The sequence below is a fragment of the Chroicocephalus ridibundus genome, chromosome 4 (genome assembly GCF_963924245.1).
Source record: "Chroicocephalus ridibundus chromosome 4, bChrRid1.1, whole genome shotgun sequence".
Taxonomy (NCBI): domain Eukaryota; kingdom Metazoa; phylum Chordata; class Aves; order Charadriiformes; family Laridae; genus Chroicocephalus; species Chroicocephalus ridibundus.
Window position 1 is genome coordinate 10837369 of NC_086287.1, and position 22765 is coordinate 10860133.

Below are 22765 nucleotides of genomic sequence, written 5' to 3' on the forward strand. Positions count from 1 at the left end.
TTTCTTTTTTGTATCAAATGTACAGCTACTATTTTTTTCACCTGCTGAGCATGTTTTTTTTTAATACAAGAACAATTTTATAGATATCTTTACTTTTTTATTCTGTTCTGTATTTGAACATTAGTCTCCAAGATAACAACTTCATTAATAATTAATATAAAATGTGACTATATTACTGTTCTTAACCCAGGAGAAACAGAGAATGTGGATGGTACGGTAGTCTCGGATGACCTTTCACCTCTTTCTTCGGGAACGGATTCAGGTCCACAATCTCCATTGTCTCCAGAAAACAGGAAGAGTCCAAAAGGGATCAAGAAAATCTGGGGAAAGTAAGATCATTTATTTTTTTTAGTTCCCTGTCAAAGCATTTGGCTGAGAATGAATCCAGTTCTTAGCAAGAGCTACACTATCTGCGGCAAGAATGAAGTAAAATTCACGTAAGGGAGAGAAAGCAGCTCTGTGATTGTACGGGGTGTCTCTGTGTGCACGTGGGCGCAGAAAAATGGATGGTGGTCTTCATAGTGCCATGCTGTTGGAAGAAATAAGACACCCCGCTGTCATCTGACGTGGCTGGTAATTTAGAATGCCAACAGTTTCATTAGCTATGAAAAATTAAATGATACATTTACAGAATGTCGTACAGATACATTACAGAAGCCATTAGGTAAAAAATGAGAGAAAACAGAAGAAACAAAAAGCCAGGGGGACTGAGTTTTAGTGTGTTTATTTTATCTGCTTCAGGACAGCAGCCATTTATGAGTCTGGCCTCCACTGTGGATTATGAATTGGGCTGAAGGGTTATGCCTTCTCTGCAGAGCGTTTTTGGTTGGGGTTTTTGTGTTGTGGGTTGTGGTTTTTTTTCCTTTCCTTGGAGTTGGGGCTACACAGTGTTTGCCTGGAACCTCGTCAGCTGTGGTTTGAATTAGATGTTTCTGGGAAGATTAATACCGTTTCTAGTTGACACTATAGTTTCCATACGAAACAAATGATCCCTGTCGCAAGCTAATAGTCCTAATTTGGCACTCTTGTCTTGAAAGAATAAGAAGAACTCAGTCAGGTAACTTCCCCGCAGACGATCTGGGTTTGGCAGAGTTTCGAAGAGGTGGTCTCCGTGCAACAGCTGGCCCTCGGTTAGCCAGAACAAAGGAAACTAAAGGCCAGAAAAGGTAATGGTTCCTTCTTTGGCCCTGCTTACTACAGGGGGGTCAGACTAGGTGACCTCTAAAGGTCAACCCAACAGATTCTATGATTCTTTACCTTGCACAGCATGTTATGTGGTATTGTGCAGTGTGCTGAACAGCCAAACCCTCCTCTTGTGAAATACGTTTTTCCTGATATACAAGTGTAATTCCACAACTGGAAAGAATTTCTCTGGTAGAAAATGTATCCTGAGTAGCTCACCTGTCTGCGCTCCATCACCTGCAGGCAGCAGCACTAGTTTTTTGTTGGAGTGTCAAAAATTTCAACTTGTTAAAGAAGAAGAAAACTTATCATCTAGTGTGGGACTATCTCCAAAGTGATAAGAATTCATCAATTCCCTTTTTCCTCTTTTCAAATAGAAAATGGGAAGTTCTTACTCACCCCCCACCCCCAAAACTGTTCACAAGTTCTGGCTGGGACCCTAAATTAAGGGGACACTAGTACCAGCGCATATACCGGGAGAATGGCTGTTGGCTTTTGTTATTGCACAGAACGAAGCACACTAAAACACATGCTGTAGTACTGCCTCTGGCACATGATGACATTTCTGATAATAAACCGTAATACTTTCCTTTAAGATTTTTCAAACGTTTCTTGTACTTTTCAGCGACTACAATGCTCCGTTTGCTCAGTGGAGCACTGAAAGAGTTTGTAACTGGCTTGAGGACTTTGGTCTTGGTCAGTATGTCATTTTTGCGCGGCAGTGGGTGACTTCAGGCCATACACTGTTAACTGCGACACCTCAGGACATGGAAAAGGTAATAATCTGTAACTGGTTTGCTCAAGCGTACGTGCTGATTCTTTACAACCAGGCCCCTTCAAACAGTTGGCAGTTCTACCTTTCTGAAATAGGTAGCATCCATTTTTGCAGATATTTAATGAGATGAAAAGAGCCAGAGACAAGGCAAACTATTTGTTAATGGTTATTGTTGCAGGAAATGGGAATAAAGCATCCACTGCACAGGAAGAAATTAGTTTTGGCCATAAAATCAATAAATGCAAAACAAGAGGAGAAGTCTGCACAACTCGATCATATCTGGGTGACACGTAAGTGTTTGAACTATCATGGAATTGTTTGGAAAAGAATTTCCCCCATCCCTATGGATGGGCTGCATGGTATGTTTGTTTAAGCAGTTACCAAACATCTTTTTAAGAGCACTAAGTTTCAAGATAGTAAAATTTTCCATAGAATAGAATGAGGATTTTGTATTGTTCTTGACATCCAAATATACAGCTATACAGCACGATCTTCCAAGGGGAACTCTGTCATTCAGATTGCAGGGAAGTAAAGGGGGGGCGGCTCAGTCTAGCAAGAGCTACATTATGCTGCCCAAGGTATGTGCTCAGTCACACACTGTCTGTAAAACATCACAGGGGTATTGTGGACAAAGCTGGTTGATGGGAATTGCTTGTAGGCGTCGAGTAAGAAGCTGTCCTTTGGAAAGGTGAATAGGTAGAACGTGCTGCCTGAACGCCTCACCAGAAGCCAGCCCAGACAAGCAGGGCAGAAGGGCTTCATCCTCGCTGATCAGGATTTGGGTTATACCACTGTTCTTGTATCTGCAGGATGGCTTGATGATATTGGTTTACCTCAGTACAAAGACCAGTTTCATGAATCCAGAGTTGATGGGAGAATGTTGCAGTATTTAACTGTGGTAAGCTAAAATCCTTTTTCCTCAGTTTAACCAAATTTAACTTCAGAGAGAGCAAAGAATTTTACAATTTTCCTTTGCATGTGAGCAGCTAAAGAATTTTTGCAAGGCAGAAATAGTGCCAGTAGTAACTCGTTTGTGTTGTCTGGTGCATGGTTACTATTCCTAAGGTACATAAAATAAGTCATAGGGTATGTTATAGCTAACTTCTGCAAGGTCTTTCTTTCAATATCACGTAGTACACCACAATTAAAGGTAAAATGACCTGTTTTACATGCAGCTTCTGGAGTGTGTTGTTCTCCACACCAATTAGCAACAATATTCAAGAAACTAAAGATAAGCACCAAATCCAGTAATTTGTACAACTCTGACCCCGTTATCAGCAAACCATGCACTACACAGAGCCAACCGTGTTTTCTTACAGTTTCCCTGCCCAGGTTTCAATAATTAAGTATTTGGTTTTGTTAACTATGCTATGAAAAAAATAATAGAGATGTTACCAAAAGTACAGCCTTGTCTATGCTGCTTAAGGAGCCTTAGTTAACAGGAGCACGGGCCCTGCTGTTAGGTGGGTGTCGCTAGCTACAGTGACCTTACCCACAACAGGATCTTCCCAGATCAGAAACAGTCCAAGTATTTTAAAACTAGGCATGACCCTGGATTTTACTTTATAGGCTACAAGCTCTTCTTCATTTTTTAGCCAGGTCTTGCTATGGTGCAATGTTTAAAAAAAAACCTCAAAACCCAAACAACAATAACAACAAAAAAACCCCCCAAGATCCCCACCCCAAAAAACCCTCTTTAAAATATAAACTTTTATTTTCCCTAAACCATAGTTACAGTGGTTTAAATAAAACTACACAGTAAGCTTAAATTTTTTCTACTTGGGCAAAATATCTGTTTTGGTATGTATTGTATGGCACTTAAAAGGCTCTCTCCTCCACAGAATGACCTTCTCTTTCTGAAAGTCACCAGTCAGCTGCATCATCTGAGTATTAAATGTGCCATTCACGTGCTGCACGTCAACAGTTTCAACCCCCACTGCCTACGCAGGAGACCAGCTGAGGAGGTAAAAGGATGTTTAAGTAAATTAATTTAAACAAGCACTAATTACCCAATTCCAGCCAAAGTGGATAGAAAGGTAGCAGTGTACATTGAGGTATCATATCCCTCAATCACTGCCACTAGGGAATTGCATCTAAAGCAGTAGTTACGCCGCCTTCCGCTCTGGAATGTAACGTGTACTCACCCATAATAATCTACTCATTCCTTAAGTGCTTGAACCACTTATTAGTTGAATGCACTTCCCTTTAGAAATTATTTGCTTAGTTTAAAGCATTTAATTTCCGAGAGAATAATTTGAATGTTTTTTCTTGCCTTTTCTAATTTTTAACTCTCAAAGACGGTAAGGTTTTTGCCTTACCTGGTCAGCAGAGCTTATTCTCTTAGTATTAAAGACTGACAATAACACTCTTTTCAAAATGCTCTCTTTTTTACACCCACCATCTGTAGGTCTCTATTGTTATACTACTTGATGCAGTATATGGGGTTTCGTCTGTACTAGACTACGCTGGCCATCTCGTCAGAGGATGTTTGAAAGAGGCCTTAAACAGAAACAATACCTTAAAATTGTGAAAAAATTACTGCTCTTTGAGGAAGGGAAGGAACAATTGTTTTTCTCTGAACTGAGGATACATATTGTGAACGTGCAGTGACGATGCAGGCCATAACGTAATCATCTTTTCTGGTTATTTTAACAGAATAATGTTTCGCCTTCTGAAGTAGTTCAGTGGTCCAATCACAGGGTGATGGAATGGCTCAGATCAGTCGATCTGGCAGAATATGCACCAAACCTTCGAGGAAGCGGAGTGCACGGTGGCCTGATTGTAAGAATTCATTTTCACATTTTACTACATATCTAATAAAAATTGACATTGTAATATAAACCATCTTTTATCTGGTGTTTGTCAAGCAGGAGGAAACAAACACATCTGCAATATGACAGCACGAACAGGCCTTCGAAAGAGCCTCTCTGTCTGATCCATGCATCTTAATTTTACAAAGGAAAACTAAAATAAAAAAGGAACTGCTAAAATTTTTTTTTATAATCAAAGCTGAGCTGTGCATGAGTGTTTGACAAGCAGTACTTTAAAAAAACCCAACAAACTGTACTGTGGGAAAGTTACTTCTTGATAAGGCATCACTGAGTGTTTGAGTGGTTTTAATAGAATCCTGAGCCACAGTAAATAACTGTCCTGAACTTGCAGCAGTCTTGCCAGCAATCAATAATGACTTTTTCTTAATTAAAACCATTCAGAACTATTTGCAGCTCAGTGAAGTCAGAGTTCTGAAATACTGTGATTCTAGTGCCATTGAATTTTTGCAAAAAGGAAATAGAAAAATTGTGCTAAGATTAAGTTTATTCTCTGTTACAGCAGTAACTGTAAAAGTAGAGCAGAAAAAAACCTGTAAACTGTACAGTGACTGTAAAAGTAGAGCAGAAAATTCTGAAAACAAATTTCTTCAATCCAAACAAATATAATGTTTGATGATAAATAATAATTAGGTATTTGTCTGATCACGCTCTGCATTTCTTTGTGCCTACTTTCATGTATTTCCTATTGAAACCCTAGCGAGTATCATATTGCAAGTTAAAAGAGGTCTAATGTAGACAGGCAGCTTAGTAAGAATGAGAAATCCTTCTGCTAAGCACTGTAATGATTTACTATTGCAAATATTTAACCATATAAAAAATAAATAATGTGCCTTTTTTTTTTCCTAGATTCTCGAACCTCGCTTCAATGGTGACACACTAGCAATGCTGCTGAATATTCCGCCTCAAAAGACCCTGCTGCGACGCCACCTAACAACCAATTTTAATGTATTAATTGGACCAGAGGCACAACAAGAAAAAAGAGAAATAACAGAGTCAACAGCATACACACCTCTGACCACCACTGCCAAAGTTCGGGTATGCGCTGCTTTCAAAAAGGGGAAAATTCAGACTTTCTCTCCCCTGTCTTTCTTACACAGAAAATAAGGGAAAAACAGGGGCAGGGAGAGGTCAGTTGTAGGAGGAGTGTTATGTTTTCCTTAATTCTAGATACCAAAGCATTTAATTTCTATCTGTTTAAATCAGCTTCTGAAATAAATATGCAATCCCTTCTGTTTTTTCGTAGAGGGAACACTATCTAAATGTATTTAAAATCAACTGTAGCTCCCAATTAGAAAACAATTAAATTTATTTAGTTCAGAATCTACATACTTTAAGGACTAGAGTATAGCAGTAAATAAAAAAGGAGAGGATTTTAAGGTTTGAAGGATGACCTTATTTTTCTTATTTAAAACTTGTTGTCTTCTTATTTTAGCCAAAGAAACTTGGATTTTCACATTTTGGAAACTTAAGAAAAAAGAAGTTTGATGAATCAACAGACTACATTTGTCCTATGGATACAAACCCTGCTGCTGCGAATGGTACTCAGAAAAACTATGGTGGATACAAAGGACTTAGTCCATTCACTGACAGGGAACTGGATCAGGTGGGACAGACAGACTGATGCCATTCTCATCTCATCCTCTCCATGCATTCCAAAGCTTGCAAATAACCAAATGTTGGCATATAACAAAGTATTTGCTACATCCGCATGAACTCATTGAGAAAAGTATTGGCTATGGACACTGGAAAGAGGTCTATACTAAGAATGTCAGGTTAATTTTTTTAATCAACATCATAATAAACTCATCCATCTTCAAGCCCTTTTTCAGGAATATAACACCTTTACACTATGAAGATCGATGTATTTTGACAATTAAGGTGGAGGTTGCAGTAAGCAAGACTTTCATACTTCTAGCTTTCATAATCTGAGTATGCACACTACTTTTTTCATTATCTTTATGGGTGGTTTTTAATGTAATAAATTTATTTGTACTAATTTGTACAAAGCTATCAAGTTATATATTAAAGTAAGACTGGATTGTATATTTTTAACAGGCATTTATCAAAGGATCCAACTGAATTTTTTTCTTTCATTATGTACAGTGGGGAGTAGTTACGCTTAGACAGTATATGTGAAAACGATGCATCAGTAATGAACAAGATCATTAATAAACCAATACTTAAATAATTCACTTTTGTTATGTAGTAGTGAACTTGTGAATGAAACTGTGTCTAGACATCACACAGACAAATGATGAAGACTAAACACCATCAAATTTTATTCAACTTGCCTGTTGTGTAAAGGGATGTAAACCCTGAAAAATGGAGCACTGGAGGCTTGTGTGAACTTTGTCAACACACAAGAGCCAGGCAGAGGCAGCTGGGGTAAACTCTCCTATCTCCAGTGACCTTAAGCGAGAGAAAACATTTTAAGCCTAGTAAGAAAATGGTCACAAAATGGAAAAGACTGACTGTGAAAGTACTTTTTTCACTTGCATGGTTTACTCCATCTAACACCTAATTTGTGTTCATTGCCTAACCATTGTCTTTTTCAACGCACACCTTAGCAAAATAAAGTATTGTTCCTAAGTAGGGACAATACCAAATCCTGACTATAATTTAGTATGGATGTCCGCTTGCACAGAGTTCCAAGGGAATGCATTAACTTTGAGCCAACAGCTTGCACTATGCTGTTGTTCAAGCGTTACTTTTGTAACTGGCTTTTTCTCTAGGAGCGTGGTCTTTAGCAGAAGCATGACTCCTGAGCATGTGTTACGCAGTGACATCTCAGTGCTCTGGAGCTGATAACCTTTTTATGTAGCAATAGGTAGGACTGTATCATGAAGGACTCTTGGTGCTTGCCGGTGAAAGAAGACTACCAGAAGTACAAGTGTTACACCATCAGGAAAAGAGTACCCTTCACTGATAGTATCAGTTAAGCTTTTTATTTTTTGTATGAATTACAGCTCAAGTTTCATGGAATCAATCCTTCTTAATCAGGATTCACTCTTCCTATCCTTAAATGTGTTTTCACATACCTTACAGCACGGAGACATTTTGTTAATGTGCAGAAATCAGAGCTTTTAAAAGTACCACAACTTCATTTGTGCAGGCACAGATACCTCCCAAAGATGCATGCAGAGTGAATAAAATTGCTCATACTGTCTGATTTGAACTAGTTCCTGAATACTTTTACAGATGGAACATTCAGAAGGAACAGTAATGCAAATAGGGGCTCTTTCCCAAGGCATAAGCCATCTTACGGTATGTACTAATTTCACTCTTGTTTTAAAGTCACAAACGTATTCTGCTAGGATTTGGGGAAAGTTGGTCATTGCTGGTGGTAGTTAAGAGTAACTGTGTCACTAGTCTTGTTAAATACCTCTTTGCAGCATGGTTGCACATTCACAGTCCAAAAAAATCCCCTGTTTTTAAATTGCACTAGAAATTAAGTTTCATTTAGGCCTATTTTAAGTTTTCGTGAACTCTGCTATCCCTTTGACCCGATGACAGATATTCATCCACTTAAATGAAAACAATTTTTCAAAGATTTGGCAAGTAACCACCATCAAATGCCTCAGTCACAGCAAAGTCTAGCAAAGAGATACAGACTTGAAAATTTACATGAGCTAAAAGTCCATGGAAAACAAACAAAAAAAATCACTGTGTTAATTCCTGACTCCATAGCAGCTAATTTAAAAAAAAGAAGGTTAACTGAAAGGTATAATGAAGAATTACATAACTTAATTGAGTCACATGCCAGACACAAAATCTGTCAAGAGTTTTCTCAAGCAAATAGTTTATTCAAAGCTGCATTCAAGGAATTCCTTTTAATTTTCTGTGGCTCTAACCCCCTCTGTTGTGAAAGTGATCTCATTACAGTTGGATTTCTTTAACTATAGGCCTCTAACTGACTATGCTTACTTGTTCACATCTTGTTTTTTCAGACGATGTTAAGCCAAGATGAAATGCTGAACGACAGCAGGTTTTTAACACCTACCTTTGAAGACTGGAGATGATGTTTCAACCCGACCAAGAACACTTAATACCTCACGCCTGGCCAGAGGGGTGGCCAGGAGAAGCTTGATGGTGTGGTGCAGAAAAGCTTTACCTCTTTTCTGCCAATGAGACTTGCCAGATAGCATTTAATGTTGTCAGTGTAGCAACATATAACAGGTAACTCTCCTCTGCGCTGTTTTCCATATTTTGTAATGTCAAATAGGTGTTGAGAGACAAGCAGTACTCTCATATCCAGTGTCTGGAAAGCCAAGACTGGCAACAAATTTTACCCTTTTATTCAGTCGTCTTTTTCATGGTATGTTCATGTACTGTTATATGAAAGATATTTTGTAATTTTTTATTTTTTATAATTAACTAGTAATGCAGGAAGCATTAATATTCTGTAGTACCATGTGGACTAATCAGAGCCTCCTAGAAATGCAGATGGATGCTGCGGTGGTAATAGCTCGCTCGCTACTGCTGCAGTCTTGCCAGAGACTGTTTCCTGTAAAAGGATTTTAATCTCTCATCCCTTTCATTAGCACACGTCCTGCCCTCTTTTTTTCTAAGTGCAGTGTAGAATGGGAAAAACGGAACATAATAGTGTCCGTCAAGCCCTTACTTTTATCAGGAGGAAGACAATCGAGATGACATGGTCGCAAATTTTTACCTAACTCAAAAAGGTGCTGAACAACTGCAGCAGGAAATGTAACTTTGAGACTACCCGAAAAACTGATGGACTCAAATGCTGGTGCTTCATTTAAAGTGATATTTTAATGATTGCGTGATTTTTACGTGCGCACCAAGATACTCGCAATGAAGGCGCAATCACAACACTTAACTAGTAGGGTAAGTGCAACAGAATTTCCAGCATGATCCATTGTTTTGTTTTAAATGACAGTTCTTTAACTAGAACTATTGAACAGGCTCTTTCTGTACACTGATGTTTTGCCTAAAATGGCTAGTACTGACCCACACGTGCAAGCACCAGGATGCTCATAAGCCTTCTAAACAGTCAAAATGGCTCAAAGTTTTCTGAGCCCTGTACCTGGTTGGTCTGAAACATAGCACACGCTCTCTGGAAGACAGCCATGGTAATAATTCTTTCCCTAGTTACACCTAGTTAAACATATGGCTGCAAACAGCCCTGAGGACTGCAGTATAGAAACACTTTTGTAACATTTGCATGAGAACTGGTGATGTTGTAAACAATATTGCTGTTCACTTTAAGTTCTCCTTTCATTCTAGCTACAGGTAGATTTTCACAGAATACTTTATTTAGCAACAGGAAACAAACATTACTGCTCTGATGTGTAAAATGTGACTAAGGAGCATCAGGCAAGTACCATAATAAAACACGTTTTTCTTTTTTTAAAACATCTGACAAAATAGACCTGTTGCTATTCTACTGAGCTAGGCAGCACTGTAACAGAGGGAAATATGGACTCTTACTACTTTGTTGAGGGGCTTTTTAAGGGTAAAAGCAGCAATTACTGTTACCTCTGTTGACATATGCCTCTCATGTTTTAATAAGGTAAGGTATTAACAATATATCTTAGTAAATAGGAAAATGGCAAGAAATGGAAAAGAAATGCTCAATTGCGAGGAAAAGACTTAGTATGTATATGGATGGTTTGCATTACTCTCTCCTTGCTGGCGGCAGGGTGTTGGCTTACATATATTAACATAGCCTGAGGGCAGGTCATTCCCAGCCACAACCCTCCCAAACAAAGGAGAGATCTCAGGTACTGTCCAGAGCACGCAGCAAGGGCTCTTCGAGGGCTATCAGTGGCACTTTTTAAAGGTGATCTATTCTAGTCCTTACTCCATGAGGGACCCTGCACGACATGGTCAGATTTTAGAAGACAAACACATGATTTTAATGTCCAAAAATGGTAAAACCAAGGCAATTTTGTTTCAGTCACTGAACAATGAAATAATAATGGAAAACCCAAAGGAATGAGAAGTCAATCTACGCATCAGCAAACTAAAAATACTTAATTAATTAAAAGGTATAAAGCATACCAGTCAAGTACATCTATAATCTGGCAATGCAATCAACACTAGTGACCAGGTCCTGTACTATGGGCATTTGAAATAGTTTGTTAGGTTAATTAGCCAGCAGACTTATTACAGTACTACAACTAGGATAAGCTGCTCTAACAGAGGCAGCCTTAATATGACTGGGATATTCTGAGCAGATTTTCAGATTTCTTTTGATGATGTATTTATAACTCAGTGTGTTGTGCAAACTTGGCTGTGAATAGTCAATCTCCAAAATTACTGATTTTTTTAAAAAATATATATAGTAAGAAATCCTAATTAGTGTTATACGGCATAAATGCTTATTTTTTTGACTGTTATGAATAAATTCTGAATGTTCCTCCATCTCTTGCTGACTGAGTGATTCTAACACAAATATATGTGATTGATCTCTCATCAGGGACATAATCACAGTCTGAATCCCCAAGATATGTTTGCATTATTGCTACAAATGTAATTTAAGTACAAAACCCATGTCAATTTTTACCTAGTAAATTCCTTTAGTTTTGCGTTAGTTGAATAAAAAATATTTAGTAAACATATTCATTAGCATTTGAAGAAACAAGTCTTTTGGCTCAGGGATTTGTCAGAGCCTAAAACGAATGTAGTATAAAGTAATTCCTGGAAACGAGCATGCAGTACTTCAGGCACTGAAGACTGAGAATTAAATGCTGTGTGGTAACATCACAGAGATGAGGCATTAGCTGAGTTTAAGATCCACTCAGCATAGCTTACAATAGGAAGTAAGAACCCATGTTTTCTCATAAGCAAAGGAAATTTGTGAAACTGCCAAAAGAGCAAGGTCTACGCTTAGAGGATGACATTCAGATGATGTAACATCACTGGATATTTACATCTGTATATGCAGCCCAGAGCTTCTGTATACAGTGGGCAGTCATAGTTTAGCTAAGCTTGTTAGAAGACAGTACGAAGTTATGTAATCCTCCCAAATAAATTTCACACTAATGAAAATATCTGTTACAGTAATAAGCAATTTGCATGTTACCCAAATTCTGTTCACTTTTTCAATAGCATACTTAGACTTCTTAGTCCCTGGTAAAGGGCTGTAAAATAAAAACCAAAACCACCTAACAAACTGTTCTTTGTATTCTCCTTCCCCCAGGATGCACTACATTAATTACCTATAGAGCACAGTCAAATAATGCTAGTCCAGTTTTACAGCCCTCTCCCAAATTCCATACTTATGTTAAAAAACAAGTGGTTTCATCTCTGTCCTACCTCTCCAATTACACTTAATTTATTTTCTCAGAATTGACATTTCGTACTAACTTATGAGGTTAGACTAAGTTACTTCCACACAATTCAAGATGATCTCTCAACATCTTAGTATTAAAATGTGCAAAGGTAATTACATTATACAGTTATATATGTATAACATAATAATATGTATAATTACATTATACGGTTAAAACACACACACAAAAACCCCAAGAAGTACTGCACAGTTATATACCAGTTGGTCCTAATAGGAAAATATGCAGTACGTACTTACGAAAAGGTATCAGATGACATCAGTGCTAATAAGAAAATATACTGCTCTTGGGATAGCCGAGTTTGTCCAGGTTGGGCTGACACGCAAACTGAATCATAGGTGGTGGCCCACACATGAGAATGAGCGTCTCACTGCTGGGGCAAGGGAGGTGGGTTTTAATCATGTCTGCGGTGACAAAGCCAGAACTGTACTTCCAATCTGAAACAAAGAAATTAAACTATCAATTTAAATCTCCATACAGTCTGAAGCCTTTTTAAACTGCATATGTTGTACTCACAAAGTAGCTGAAGAATCAGGTAAGTTACACCACCATCACTGCAAGCAGAGAGAGGACTAAAGCTGTCACAGAGCTCAAACCTAATGGTCCCCTTTGATAGGGACAACAAGCATGTGGATAATGAGGATCTGACTGATTGATTGATAAGGGTTTATATAGACTTTCAGGCATTCAAAATAAATTAGACAGCAGGTAGGAATATACAGGAAGAGTAAATGGGCCTTTCCAGTGAAGAGAGGTCACTTGGGCAGTTGTGCAGGGAGAAGTAATGAGACCTGTGGCATCCAACACATTAAAAAGAGATAAAGTGGTGAGGTGACAAAAGTCTGATGATGACGAAAGTTCTGCCATATTGTGAAGTGAGGAGAGGGAAAAAAAATTGAAAAGAAACACTCGATGATTTCAAACAGTAATATTATTGAATACATCTGGCATTCGAAGTGAGACAAGTAGGAAAAGTACTCCTACCTTCACATAAAAAATATGCGCTTTAAGCTCATTTATCAGGAGCAAGATATTGGGGTTATGAAAACAGCAGTGATCAAAAGGCATACGAAACATTAAGGAGTGTTAGGAAAGGAAAAGGGAACACCACATCAAATTAAAAATGCAGAGTTTGCCTGCATATTGACTACTGCTGATCAGTTCTGACCCACCCAGCTCAAAAAGGGACACAGGAGAGCTGGAAAAGGTTGAGAGAACAAGGATGAGCAAAGCTATGTAATCACTGCTATGTGGGGAATACCAGCAATCTTCAGGATAGAAGAGATGCGGCAGCAGGGGTGAGTGATAGATGTCTGTAAAATTAGTAACATGAAAACAGTTGGTAGGCACTTATTCACACTCTCTCCCAGCAACAGGACAAGAGGTAATGGGCACAAACTTGAGCATAGGAAGTTCCACCTAAACATGAGGAGGAACTTCTTTACCCTGAGGGTGGCAGAGCACTGGCACAGGCTGCCCAGAGAGGTGGTGGAGTCTCCGTCTCTGGAGACATTCAAAACCCGCCTGGACACATTCCTGTGCAACCTGCTCTAGGTGACCCTGCTCTGGCAGGGGGTTGGACTAGATGATCTCCAGAGGTCCAAACCTATGATTCTATGATTCCAACACAAGAATTAAAAAGCAAATGCAAACCAGAGGAAGCGATTCTTCATACAAAAATGCTAACCCTATGTCACTAATAGACTGCCAAAAAGCTCACACAGGGTCCAAAGGAGATACAGTAAGTTCATACTAAAGTAGTCCACTGAGAGTTACTACTTCTGTAGAGACACATTTGGCTCAGAATTCAGAAATACTAAAGACTGGAAGAGTATCAAGTCCTGCTGATTACTCTGCTCTGGCCATCTACTCATGGCTATAGCTGACAACAGGTACAGAACTTTGATCTGACCCAGTTTGGCTCTTATGTCTGCTAAATAAGAGCACAGATCACTTTTACAACATCAGCAAACATGAATACCAAGGTTTCAAAGGAGATTCAGTAGAGTTCAACCCCTCCCTCCATTTCTAATTCAGTGCTACACCAGCCTACATTAAATGCCTTAATCTATATATATGGCAGCTCTGTTTTACCAGAATCTAATCTAGAGCCGCTGCAAAACAAAGATGTTCATGTACTATTCACAATTATTAAGCAATTTAATGCCAACAAAATGCTAACATAACCTGGTTTGGGAGATCACCCAAAACAGAGCTGTAACTTCTGCTGAAAAGTCCAAAAAAATAGCACATCCTGAAATACATCAAAAGATCCACTGCATCCATCTGGCCCAACAGGAGTTTATTCTTGGTTCACACTTTCTAACACCCACCTGGTTTAGAACACTTTTCAAAACAGGTGCTGTGGTAAGGCTTTTTCTGAGGGGCTGAGGGGTGTCTTGGTTATTTAAAATACTGTAAGACAACAGAACTTGATATCATACTAATGGCCCCTTGAACAAGAGGTTGGTGGTTGGACTAGATGATCTGAAAGGTCCCTTCCAACCTAGGCAATTCTATGATTCTAAGAGTGAGACTCTGACTGTTGTACAGTGACAAGCAAAGGCATTTCCAGTGCGTACCAATAGCCTACCTTGTGGAGGTCTGTCCAGTGTGTACCAAAGCGTGAACTGATCAGGATGCCTCTTTGCAATGTCTTCTAGCTCAGCTCTCAGTAATATATCTTTTTCTGTCTGCAAAAGACAACTGCTGTTTAGCTCCAAATCATCTCAAGATGCCCTCTAGTGTGAGTTCATTTGGCATTCAGCAAAACAAATCCAATGATAACTCATTCAAACCAAAGTGATTTTTTCCCCCCCTTTATATGATAGGCTATTATAGGCTTCTGTAAATTCAAATTAAGAACAACAAACTATGAGACTCAATAGCCACCTAAACACTGTCTTAAAGATGGCGATTTGAACAACTTTTTAATCCAGGTTAAAATCACAATTAGGTAGATTTGTCTCTGCCTCCAGCAAATATGGCCCTGTAGCAGCACGGTGAAGCTTAACTGTAGAAACAGATTAACAGAACAAAATACTGTTTCCTTGGAATCTGTGAAGGAGTAAAATGAGTAGAGGGATCAGGATCTGTTCACACTATTTATTCCCTAATATAGGATTTAAGGAGTACAAGTGAAACTATGAGGAGCCATCTTCAAAACAAATAAAAGAAGATCAGGGGAACTCTGACAGCAGAAGTATTTATAAAGGGCTATATGGATAATTTTTTTATTCAGTTTCTCCTTAAACTGTTTTAATCCCAGACAATATATTAAGAGCTTACATAATAACCATTTCCTGCTCCTCTTTATACTGATCATTTTTAAATGTGCTATCTCAGATATTATTTTCTTATAAACAGTTGGGTGAAAATACAACCCCAAAGACACTGGAAGAGTATGAAACATGCAGAGCAGTATTTTTTCCAGGGGTCGATGTCTCACCAGTTTGAAAAGCTCTGAGACCAGCAAAAAGAGTAGGCCATTAAAGAAGGACAAACAGGTCAGTATACCCACCTGATTAGCAAAAAGAAGGTAACATTTTGTGGAGTCCTTAGGATCACTTGTGATACGACGAATCAGTTGCAACATAGGAGTTATGCCTGTTAAAAAACAAAGTGGTTAAAAAAACCCCAGGTATTTCTTCTACCATGCAGTTTCATTATTAATGCGGCATTCCTTCAGTGGGGGCTTAGTTTGCACAGGGCTACATACCTCTGACTTTCTAATCCTTGCCAAATGCAGAGGCTGGGGGTTTCTATTATTACAAATCATTTCAAAACAAAACCAAACCCACAATACTTGTATCTGGGGCTCGCTTCTTCAGCATTCTCTATCGCATACAGTAATTTTACACTCAAGACATTCTCCTAAAATATTTTTTGTCATTGAGACTGAAACTCGGAGAGATGAAGTGACTTCTCTGAGGTCACACGATAAATGAAGATTAAAACTCTGAAGTTGCTAGCTCCCAGGACTGAGCTCAAGCCACTGGAAAGCCTCAGTGTTGCCAAATGCTCATGAAAAGAAATACAGGTCCAAGTGCTCTGCTACTATAGTACAGTGTTTGATACTCCTCAAACGCATCCCTAAAGACATCTTTGTTCTCTAGACATTCCATATGATGAAAATAGTTTTACCTGTTCCTCCAGCTATCATGCCAAGATGCTTTGCAAACTTTTTCTCTGCTTCAGACTTCTTATGAGGCTTGATAAGAAAGGTACCTAGAAGAAATATTCAAAACCTATACGTACATTAACTGCCAAAAAAACATGGATACAAATTCCAAGGGAATAAATTACTACAGCCTACCAATTAATTAGGACAGATCTTCTGGAAATGCTAATTGAACTCAGAACAGCATTGAGCACAAGGAGTAGAAACTTCTTTGTCTCTGTAAAGTCCAATCCTAGCTTTGAACAACTGACTTCTTTCCCTGCTACCCAACATCATTTATAATAAACTCAAGGATTCCCACATCACTGCCTAGAACACAACTCAGCAACTGTGGATGTTAGTGGTAGCTACAGCCCCTACTACAGAGAAACAGGTTTCTTAGGCCATCTTCATCATCCTCACCTGCACCACATGTCAAGCCATTTGTGTGTGCCCACATTCAATGGAGTTGTAATTAAACAGCATCAAGCAAGAACCGCTACAAAGATTAGAATCAGGAATGTTGGAGCCTTTCATACTTTTATCAAGCACTTCATTATTGTAATTCATTTCCAGTTAATGAGATCCCCATGACACTCGCAGTCAGCTAGGTGACTACCTTCTAGTATGTTGTGATGAGAAGACCTTGCCAATTTCTGCTCCACACCGGCCAATACCACTGGTTCAGAACTATCACAAAACTAGACAGTTTGTAATTGAATTAATCTCCAAGAACCAAGCCAGATGAAAAGCCCATGAAAAGTACCCGTTATGAAAAGCACTTGACATATTCCAATTTTAAGCGATCTGTAACCAGCTTTCCTAGCTACTGCTCTTTATAGCAGCCAAAGCAGAGCAGAAAGGAACATCTGTAAAACATGCATCACTTGTTTCCTCTGAGATATAACAGGTTCATCAGTATATTACTCATCATAAAAGGTCATGATCCAGAGAAGCGTTGAGGACTTATCTCACTGAGATAAGAGTAAAGCCCACAGTCCCTCTCAGTCAAGATCAGTGCAAAATCTTTCACTTGCATCTTGAAAGAGGATTACTTCTCTGAACTTACTTCCTCCCAGTCAACTCAGACCTGGTTTAATCATCAAATGGAGCTGGCTCTCAGTCAGCGGGTTATTCAGTAACAATGCTGAGATTTTCAGAGGGCATTTTAGGCCACAAGCTCCCTTGTTTAAGAAGCATCTGAAACATCTCCCTCCATGCGTATAGCTGAGGCATTATCTCCAGTGCAGCCTTCTCAGTAATATAATTCAATAGTGTTTATTTCAAATTTAATTATATGGTCCCAGGAGTGAGACAGTAACCTGCTATTCCTCACACAGAGTAAACACAAAGTACTCTTTCCTATCATATCAATTCTGATGGGCTCTTGGTCAAGACCAGGAAAGGTGGATTTTCTCTTTTCCGATTTTTAAAAAAAAGATTCTCTACAAAGTTGTTGAGTTTTATAAAACACCTCTGAAAATAACCGATACAAGTTCCTCCTTTTTTGTTCTCCCACCTTCACGTCACAGTACCTGTCCCCTTATAGACAAGGAGCCCATTTGGCCCTCTGAAATCAATAGTATCTCCAATCTTCATGTCATTTAGGTACTGGGACATCTTCCCACCTTCTGGAAACTTGGGATTCACATTTTTGTGGTAGACCTGTAAAAACAATACTTGGTATGATACCAACCTCTAGCTGTCCTGCAGACAATATTACAAACTGTAGAACACAATATTGCAGGTCTGAAATTTAGCATCTGACAAAGAAATTGAGACAATTCTTTGCTCTCAGTTATCTGTTGTGCCTTGCAACAGAAAGCAGCCAAAATACGTACAAGGCTCGCTCAGGCACGTGTTCCTATGCTCTCTGCAAACAGACAAGCTAACAGGAATTGGCAGCAGGCAGATTACGTGTTGGTGCCCTCATTTCACTGTCCCTCCAGCAAGAACCTTATGTCACCCCATTTTTGTAATCACTCCTTCTGAAAATAGCATTCCTGCATTTTTTTTTTTTTTTTTAAGACTTTCACAGACACTTCAGCAACATGATAGCTTTTCCTTTCAAAGCACATAACTATTAAGTAGTTAATAACAATTCACCATACTTGTAACATGAAGAACAGAGGGTGCAAAAAAAAGGCCAGAACTTTGCCTAAAGCCAAACTCTATCACGGAAAAGGATTATCATGTCCAGAAGTTCTGGGATCAAATCATCCTGCATTCCCTAGCTTAAAGGATTTCAAGATTTCCCTTGTTTCTGTATCCTATTTTCTTAATCAATAAACAGGTCAGCAGAACTGATGCTTACAGACGTATAATGGCAATCTTTGTAGCATCACCAAAGATAGCTGTTCTTATTGACTTGTTTCCTACTTACAGCTATTAGCAGTAAGTACTAGTAGCAGCATAGGCAGCTTGAGGGAGAGTGACTGCTATTCATGCATTGCCAAACAAAAGATACTAAGGAAGTTCCTGCAGTACTGCCAAGGAAGCAAATCCCTTCTCCATCTTCCCTACCTCTGCTATCTCTCAGTAATATACAGCAGAGACATGAGATACAGCTTACTATTCAAGGATATTGTGAAATGAGTTGTTTGGCATGCAGTCATCCTATTTGCAAGAAGATTGATCAAAATAAACTCTGTATTTCACTAAAATTAAGTACTTTCCTTCCTTCCAGTTAGCAACTTATCTATGTTAAAAGAAACCAAAAATTTACCTTTATAATTAAATCAACATAACCTTTTGTTTCATCACTGGAAACTGGGGTATAGGCTCGAATCACCAGATTACCATCAATTTTTGCGGAAAGGTAAACATGTTGGCCTAGAGAGAAAGAATTACAACCTGTTTGTTTATTTTTTCATCCCTGGAGGACAAGACAAGTGAGAAAAGCAGGTATTGTAACAAGCAATGATGCAGAAAATCTTTACCATAAAAATGCTGTAAAAATATCTAGCCTCTTCTCTTTTTTCAGCAAGAATTTCTGGAGTAGGGGTAACTGAGGAGAGCTGGTACATTACAGAATCAAGGATAAGATAAGAGGAAAGTAGGAAATTTATAGTAAAATAGTGATATAGAAAGTTTGCTGTGCAGTCTCAAGTGCCCTCTGTATTTTGTGTTCTGCTGTTATCATATTCACAGAATCACAGAATGATAGGGGTTGGAAGGGACCTGCCAAAGCAGGTTCACCTAGAGCAGGTTGGACAGGAATGCATCCAGGCAGGTTTTTAATATCTCCGGAGGAGGAGACTCCACCACCTCTCTGGGCAGCCTCTTCCAGTGCTCTGTCACCCTCAAAGTAAAGAAGTTTTTCCTTGTGTTCAGGTGGAATTTCCTGTGTTCCAGTTTGTACCCATTGCCTCTTGTAATTATGAAGTGGAATCAAGGATACATCAGTTCACGCAGGCAAAGAAATAAGTATTACTGTTTAATAGCACCAGTCTCTCAGAGCAAACTCCCCAAAGATTCTGCACCAAAACATCAAGAACAATGCCTTTGGCCATATTCTTTCTCCATAACTCCTACCTCCATAATGCTGTGGCTTCCACAGCATTGGATGCTGCTGTGCAGAGAGAGCTCTTTGCCCAACCTAATGCTCCAAGAGGCAGACTCTGAAAGGCACCCAGTTTCTTTCTGCTGATTAAAAGAACTGAAACTGCTTGCCAAGAGTAGTCTCCTCAGCCAGACAGCACTAATCTGGAGAGTTGTATGGAAAAACAAAAAGCAGGAACAGTGCTGGCAGAACACATTTTTATTTTTAGCAAAGTGATCCTGGTAAAAAGCTGAAGGCAGGAATCTCCCAGGAAGTAATCTGGCCCATATAGTTTCAGATTGCTCCTAAATTCTTAAGAATAAAGTCTGGATAAACACAAGCACTGCAGGGTATGTCTCAATTCTTTTATCATTTGTCTAGTTAATGCAGACAGTTCAATTGCACTTTCCTATACAAGCCAGAAGAGAATTTGGAGAAAGACCGCTGCCCTTGACAGGCAGCATGCAAGAAGGACGTGCCCACAGCATGGAACGGGAAAGACCCTGACACTTGCCATACAGCACAGGGAACTGCAAAACACAGTACAGAACAAACAGGGCTACGTCTGCCACATCTGCAGATCAGAAAGGGAGACTGTCCCCTGCACAGATTACCACTGATTCCAAGGTTCATTACCATCAGTTTTGCAAGGCACAGGAAAGACGACTGTGCCAATCCTAGTCTGAAATGAACTTCAGAAATTTTCTGAACTTTCTTCAGAAAGCAAGACAAAGCTGTACACGCATGTATGTAAATCAAAGGTCAGTGCGTGCACAGAAAATGCTCTGAATATTTCAGCATCTTCTACATACAGTAGTTATTTTTTTCCCCTTTGTTCTGCACAGAATAGTTACAAGCTTCCCAGGCAGAAGAGTTGTTCTTTTTCTGATTTACAAATGCGACCCTATTCACCAAAAGCATGAGGGCAGTTGACAATAAGCTGAGGGCACCAGGTAGCAGCAGAATGCAAATAAGAAATACGAAACGGCTTTGACAGGTACCATTCTTGCTTATATCCTGTCTGGTGATGAACTTCATCAGACTCAGTTGCTTCACTGTTCTTGTTCTAAACCACATCACAGAATTGAACACAAGCAGGACAAAGCACACACAAAAGATCAGAAACACAACCCTTTGGGAAAGCTGACATTTCTCTCTGACGCAGCAGCATTCAGATGCAGCTTTTAACTCCTCGCTTTGCTGAGCCTTAAATTCACAAACAATCAGAAGTCCAAGAACTATGAGTACAGTTCTAAATCCTGAAACCAGAAACGTATGTCCTGAAGTGTTTTCAGTACTTACCTACAGGTAATCCTAATACATGATCTGGTGAAGGTAGCCCAAATCGGAATTTCTTAGTATCGTGACTGATTTCCTAAAAATACAAAACAAAATCAGAAGGAGGTCAACATCACCACTCTACTCAACGTCACCACGTTACTCAACAGGATATGCTTTAGTGAGCCTGTTTTTTGTTAGCATGCAAGCCAAATACTAGGAAGGGAAGCAGAAATAGCTTTGAAAAAATAAAGTTTAAACAGATCAGAAGCTTTAAAAGCAGTCTTTTCCTCTTTAATTCCACAAGGAGTAACTTTTGCCTGTCTGTGCAGTCCCTGCAGCATCTTTACATAAAGAAAATCTGGAAACCTTCTATTGCCCAAGGCCAGTGAGCACATTTCATAATTTGTGGCCAAAGATCAGGCAAGACATGACGTGCAGAAGCACAGGCTGCTGGGATTACTTCTCAGTGAGGCACACTGGACAGAAACCAAGGATGAAACACAGCCACAAACTAGGATTTAAACATACAAAGACACGAGTCTACCCTCCTCTTGAAACAACTATAATGCCGTAGTGTAGGCACAAATGCTTTTAAGAATCCTGATGTACGTTGCAGCGGGAGTCACAGCTGCCCTTTGAGGGCTCTGGGCACATCCCCGGCCCCGCAGCTGGGGGCAACCCATGACAAACCGCCCCTCAGACACACACACGCACCCCGGGGCCAACGGCCCGACCGCCCCTCAGATCCCCTGCCAAATGACCAACCGCCCCTCAGACACTCGCCCCCCACGACAACGGACCACCCTCCCCTCAGGCCCTCAACCGACCAACGGCCCCACAGGCACCCCCCCGGGCCAACGGCCCAACCGCCCCCCAGACACCCCCACCCCAAGTCAACGGACCAACCTCCCCTCAGGCCCCCAACGGCCCAACCGCCCCTCAGACACCCCCACCCCAAGCCAACGGACCAACCGTCCCCGCCCACCCGATGGGCAGCAAAGGGGCCGGCACGACCCCAGCAGCGCCGGGACGAGGGAAGGGGTTCAGGGGCGCCAGAGGCCACCCCGGGCGCTCGGTCACCTCTTTGTCCACCAGCCGCAGCGGATACTTCTCGAGAGGGTCCTGCAAGGTGACGAGGCCGCTCGCCCTCCGCCCTGTCCCCCTGAGGAGCAGCAGCAGCAGGGCGGATACGGCTACCACGGCCACGGCGATGGCCACGGGGGCATCCTGTGAGGAGAAGGGCAAGGCGGTCAGGGGAACGGCCCGCCACACTCGCGCCCGGCCCGCCTCCCTCCCGACCCCTCACCACAAGCGCCTCCATAGCGACCGTCCGCAGCTCCCCAGCCAGCAGACACCGCTCCACCTGCGCCCTCTGCCCTCCCCGCTCCGCCCCCGCCCGGCCCGGCCCCGCGGAGCTCCGCTGCCCCCGCGGGGTTCCGCCTCCCGCCGCCGGGCACGCCCGGGGGGGCCGCCGCCGGCCTGGGGCATCTCTGCATAAGGCGTGTAGCACCCCGCTCGGAACCCCGCTCCTCTCCCAGCCCGGGCTCAAACAGGATACCTTAGGAGAGGAATTCCTGTCTGAAGCCTCTATTTTGTAAAGCTAAAGGCATCTTTAGTAATACTTAGTGGTTTGTCAGCTATTTCACGTGTCCCGCCCGCAGGTTTTGCTGACGGAGAGGA

At 40.5% G+C, this 22765-nt stretch overlaps 2 protein-coding genes across 16 annotated transcripts in view; one reads left to right on the top strand and one right to left on the bottom strand.

Annotated features, from left to right (window-relative positions):
- PPFIBP2 (PPFIA binding protein 2) overlaps window positions 1-12215 on the top strand; it is a 114684-nt gene extending 102469 nt beyond the window's left edge. For 10 of the 13 annotated variants that reach the window (XM_063332473.1, XM_063332477.1, XM_063332479.1 and 7 more), the window contains 10 exons: window positions 191-329; window positions 1038-1166; window positions 1808-1958; window positions 2136-2247; window positions 2767-2855; window positions 3799-3921; window positions 4613-4738; window positions 5635-5823; window positions 6221-6391; window positions 7987-12215. In XM_063332473.1, coding sequence (XP_063188543.1) covers window positions 191-329; window positions 1038-1166; window positions 1808-1958; window positions 2136-2247; window positions 2767-2855; window positions 3799-3921; window positions 4613-4738; window positions 5635-5823; window positions 6221-6391; window positions 7987-8139 — 1382 coding nt within the window. In that variant the 3' untranslated portion in view covers window positions 8140-12215. The remainder of the gene's footprint in view (window positions 1-190; window positions 330-1037; window positions 1167-1807; window positions 1959-2135; window positions 2248-2766; window positions 2856-3798; window positions 3922-4612; window positions 4739-5634; window positions 5824-6220; window positions 6392-7986) is intronic. The other 3 variants (XM_063332475.1, XM_063332486.1, XM_063332487.1) reach the window with 1 other exon arrangement.
- Window positions 186-22467, bottom strand: LOC134514545 (NADH-cytochrome b5 reductase 2). 3 transcript variants are annotated; one of them, XM_063332504.1, is made up of 10 exons: window positions 22392-22467; window positions 22166-22312; window positions 21107-21179; window positions 18989-19095; window positions 17799-17928; window positions 16248-16331; window positions 15625-15710; window positions 14698-14797; window positions 12344-12541; window positions 186-320 (listed from the first exon to the last, which is right to left on the bottom strand). In XM_063332504.1, exons 1-9 carry the CDS (start codon window positions 22404-22406, stop codon window positions 12369-12371), a joined length of 915 nt encoding a protein of 304 aa, XP_063188574.1. In that variant the 5' UTR covers window positions 22407-22467; the 3' UTR covers window positions 186-320; window positions 12344-12368. The 3 variants fall into 3 exon arrangements, with proteins under 3 accessions (XP_063188574.1, XP_063188573.1, XP_063188575.1); XM_063332503.1 differs by having other exon boundaries at window positions 12340-12541; XM_063332505.1 differs by lacking the exon at window positions 186-320 and adding an exon at window positions 345-529 and having other exon boundaries at window positions 12340-12541.
- Window positions 22468-22765: the final 298 nt, after the last annotated feature.

Coding starts and splice junctions, on each gene's coding strand:
- LOC134514545 (XM_063332504.1), bottom strand. Junction 17,929..18,988: donor ATGTTGATTTAATTATAAAG/GTAAATTTTTGG, acceptor TTGTTTTTACAG/GTCTACCACAAAAATGTGAA. Junction 16,332..17,798: donor CCTTGTCTATAAGGGGACAG/GTACTGTGACGT, acceptor TATTTCTTCTAG/GTACCTTTCTTATCAAGCCT.